The following is a 3,426-nucleotide window of genomic DNA, read 5'->3' as shown; positions in this document are numbered from 1 at the left end:
AGATTTTCGCCGCTCGAACTATATTTTAGCAGCAAAAAGATGGTCAATTGAATTTTAGAGCTCGTGGCGAGGCACAGTTGGTAAACTGAAATAGTCATTCTAGTCTGCAATCGATACCGAACGAAATTAGTTTTTACATTTGTCGCAACTGCAACAATTAACATCGCTCAGCCTGAAAACGCAATTCCACCTCTTTTTTTCCTTGGTGGTGAAACGTCTCACCGCAGCCCAAAAGAACTCTTGATAAAATCGTAAACCGTTTAGAATGCTCGTTATGCGGCTGCGTTGTAATTTGTCGTCGCATTTATTTTTACCTGGGAGCTAAATTAGTTGCGGACTTATTTTTCGTACGTCCTTTGAAACCGTCGTCGTTGAAAAATTACTATCTGAATAAATAACGTCTCTGGTCGTAATAAAGTCTGCGTCCAAGCATGTTCTCTAATATTTTCCTTTTGTGGTGCAATTTATTCATGGTTTAGAAAGTTTGGAAGCGTAGCACACCTGGACAATTGTCCGGGCAAACAAGTTGCGAATATAAAGACAAGGAAGCATAAATTCGTTAGTCGAGTGAGGACTTTGCCATGAATAATTCCAAGAGACTGAGTCAGCAGCTGCTGTACCACTAATTCAATTACTGGTCGTCCCGGGCTCAGCCGCAGAGATAAGATTATCCACCGAGCTAAGTTGACCCGAACTTGCTCATCTGCAAATGTGGAGTACTAAAATGTTTGTACATTTATTAGAAGAGAACAAAAAATTACGGGAAAAAGCCGCAATTTACTACATGTAATAACATGAAAGCACGCGTTAAATTAATTTTCTCACGACGGGGCGTAAATGACCATTAATAGGCCTGATGAGAGCTTTTAGTGCCTGTTTTGGTCATTGAGTGCATTTCATGGCTGCTTGACTTAAAAAGATAATAAAATGAAATTATTAGTGCATTCAACACTGTTTACCCTCTCTATCTCCACTATCCCTCTCTCTATCGGTCTACCCCCCCCTTCCGGGTATTGGTGGGGATAGTGTATAAATACCGCAGCTCCGATCACCATCGTCAGTTTATCCTCTGCTTAGCACGATAAGTTTCTAAGATGTATCAAATCCTTCCTATGATTGCTGCTGCCAATTTGGCTTTGCCAGATGTGACGCTGCCGGTGGAAATTTGGTCTAATATTTTGAGGTAAGTTATTTTATTTTCTGTTATTTATTGTAACTAATTTTTTTTTATTTTAGATTTTTGGACCCTGTTTCTCTTTTGGCCGCTGTTCGTGCCAACAAATTTTGGAAGAACGTTACTCTTCATGATCCTGTTTTAAGAAAAACTATACGTCAACAACTTCTTCTGGAACGTAAAAAAAGACAAGAGGAAATTTTTAATCCTGGACTTTTGATTACCATTTCTAGGGAAGGCGCAGGGAAAATTTTTGGTCACGGGAATGGCTTAAAAACTATTCGTCAAAAACCCGCGACTGTTGTTGGACATGTTCCTGAGGGTTTTGGTAAAATGGGACCATCCAGAAGGAAGAAGAGTGGACCACGGAATAATCCGTACAAGTCTTTTAGATGTTAGAAATAATAAAGTTATTTTTTTAAGTAAAAGCACAAGTTTTTTTCAATGACTTTTTTAAACGCTTATCTAATCCAACATCTCGAATTGAATAAAAGTGAGATTTTTCGGCACTCCGTCTGCGATCTGTAAAGTTTGTACGCTGTTAAATTCAATGGACTTTATCTATGATGATGGATGATCCTTATCTGTCACTATCACTGAATTTTAATCATACCCACATCACACGTCGTTCATCAGTTTTTAATCGATTCCTGCCTTGGATCTCGACGAAGTTTATTTTATTGGCGTCCGGAATATTTGAGCGGAAATTTTACGTAAACGAAAATTATTAAACCTAGTTCAATATCACTGCATTGTATTATTGCAAACAAAAAAGATAATAAAAATGTAAGATCAAAACTACCAGAGTTTCGAGATTTATTAGAAATGAAAGTCACGATATTTAATCGAAATTTTTGGGTTTTTACGGCTCAACTTTAAAACAGATATTGCTAATTTTGTTTTTTGTTGAAAATTTGTGCAATTTGACGCAGCTAATAAATATGTGTGACACCGTAATTTCATTAAATCTAAAAGTTATAAGATTAAAATTACCAAAATTACGGTTTTTACTAGCTGATTTTGAATATATCTGATTCGTCGAAAATTAAAATTTCTAAATTTTCTTTTGCTTTCTCAAAATTTGTACATTTTGGCACAGTTAACAGGAATGTCCGAATCAGTAAAATACTCAAATTAAATAGTTGTAAGATCAAAACTTCTAGATTTATTCGAAATTTTTGGACTTTGCCGGCTCATTCTTAAAATAAAAATTTATATATTTTTCTTTGTTAAATATTTGTGCAGTTCGGCTAAGCTAATGAAGATGTTTGACACAGAAACTTTTCTAAATCTGACAGTTATAAGATTATAGTGACCAAAATTACGATTTTTACTAGCAATTTTTGAATATTTTTTAATCGTCGAAAAATAAAAATTTTCAAAATTACTCTTTCGTGCTCGAAATTTGTGGATTTTGGCACAGTTGATAAGAACGTTTGAAACAGTAGAATCTGAAGTAGAATAGAAGTTGTAAGATTAAAACTATCCGATTTACGCGGTTTCATGGAAATTTTTGTTTTTTTCCGGCCCATCCTTGAAATAAGATTTCTTAGAATTTCCAAATTTGGCATTTTGAGAGAAAATTTGTTACAAGTTCACGTCTCTTGTTGTGAACAGACACGAGAAGCACATTTTTCTTTTCATAAAATCCGCTTTTTATTGACCATTGAAGACCGAAGGATTCAAAATAAAAAAAATCTAAATATGTATCTCTAAAATAAGCGTGTTGAATTTCAGGTCCCGTCCTGAAAATGTCCTATTTCCTGCTAATGCTTCTCAAAAGCAATTTCTTCACTTTATTTCAGCCCGATCTCTTTTCGAATATCTTATGCTTGCAACAGTTCTATGGAACGTGAGCCATTAAAACATCGAAACGAAGACAAATTAAAAGGGTAGCGCTTTTTGTGCTTTAAAGCGCTTTTAGAACTTGGAAGTTTACAGTTAGAAGGCGCCAGTTTTGTAGTCATAATACTGAAATTTTGCTTTTATTACCGTATTAACTCTGATATCGAGAAATGCATTAATTTAGTCCGGTAAACCGCTTCGTTACCGATAGCTACGAGTGCAGCGTCGAGAGAACTTGCAATATCGAGCTGCGTCTTGAATTCTAACGAATTCAACAGCTATAATCTCCGACAGAATTTTAAATTTTGTACTTACTTGGACATTTACGAGAGTTTATTTGGGGAAGTAAATCTTATATTAATTGACTTTTATTTTAAAGGATTTTAAAAATTAATACGTCGTTTTTT

The 3,426-nt window shown here is 35.0% G+C and overlaps 1 protein-coding gene across 1 annotated transcript; it reads left to right on the top strand.

Moving 5' to 3' along the window:
* The first annotated feature begins 1,094 nt into the window (after nt 1-1,094).
* On the top strand, nt 1,095-1,573 carry LOC148168639 (uncharacterized). The gene is made up of 2 exons (XM_088046235.1): nt 1,095-1,183; nt 1,237-1,573. The coding sequence occupies exons 1-2, from the start codon at nt 1,095-1,097 to the stop codon at nt 1,571-1,573; spliced, it is 426 nt and encodes a 141-aa protein (XP_087902361.1).
* Nucleotides 1,574-3,426: the final 1,853 nt, after the last annotated feature.

Source organism: Gnatocerus cornutus, chromosome 9 (assembly GCF_029298725.1).
Source record: "Gnatocerus cornutus isolate USDA-ARS CGAHR chromosome 9, icGnaCorn1.1, whole genome shotgun sequence".
NCBI classification, from domain to species: Eukaryota; Metazoa; Arthropoda; class Insecta; order Coleoptera; family Tenebrionidae; genus Gnatocerus; species Gnatocerus cornutus.
This window is presented reverse-complemented; position numbering and strand designations above follow the sequence as displayed.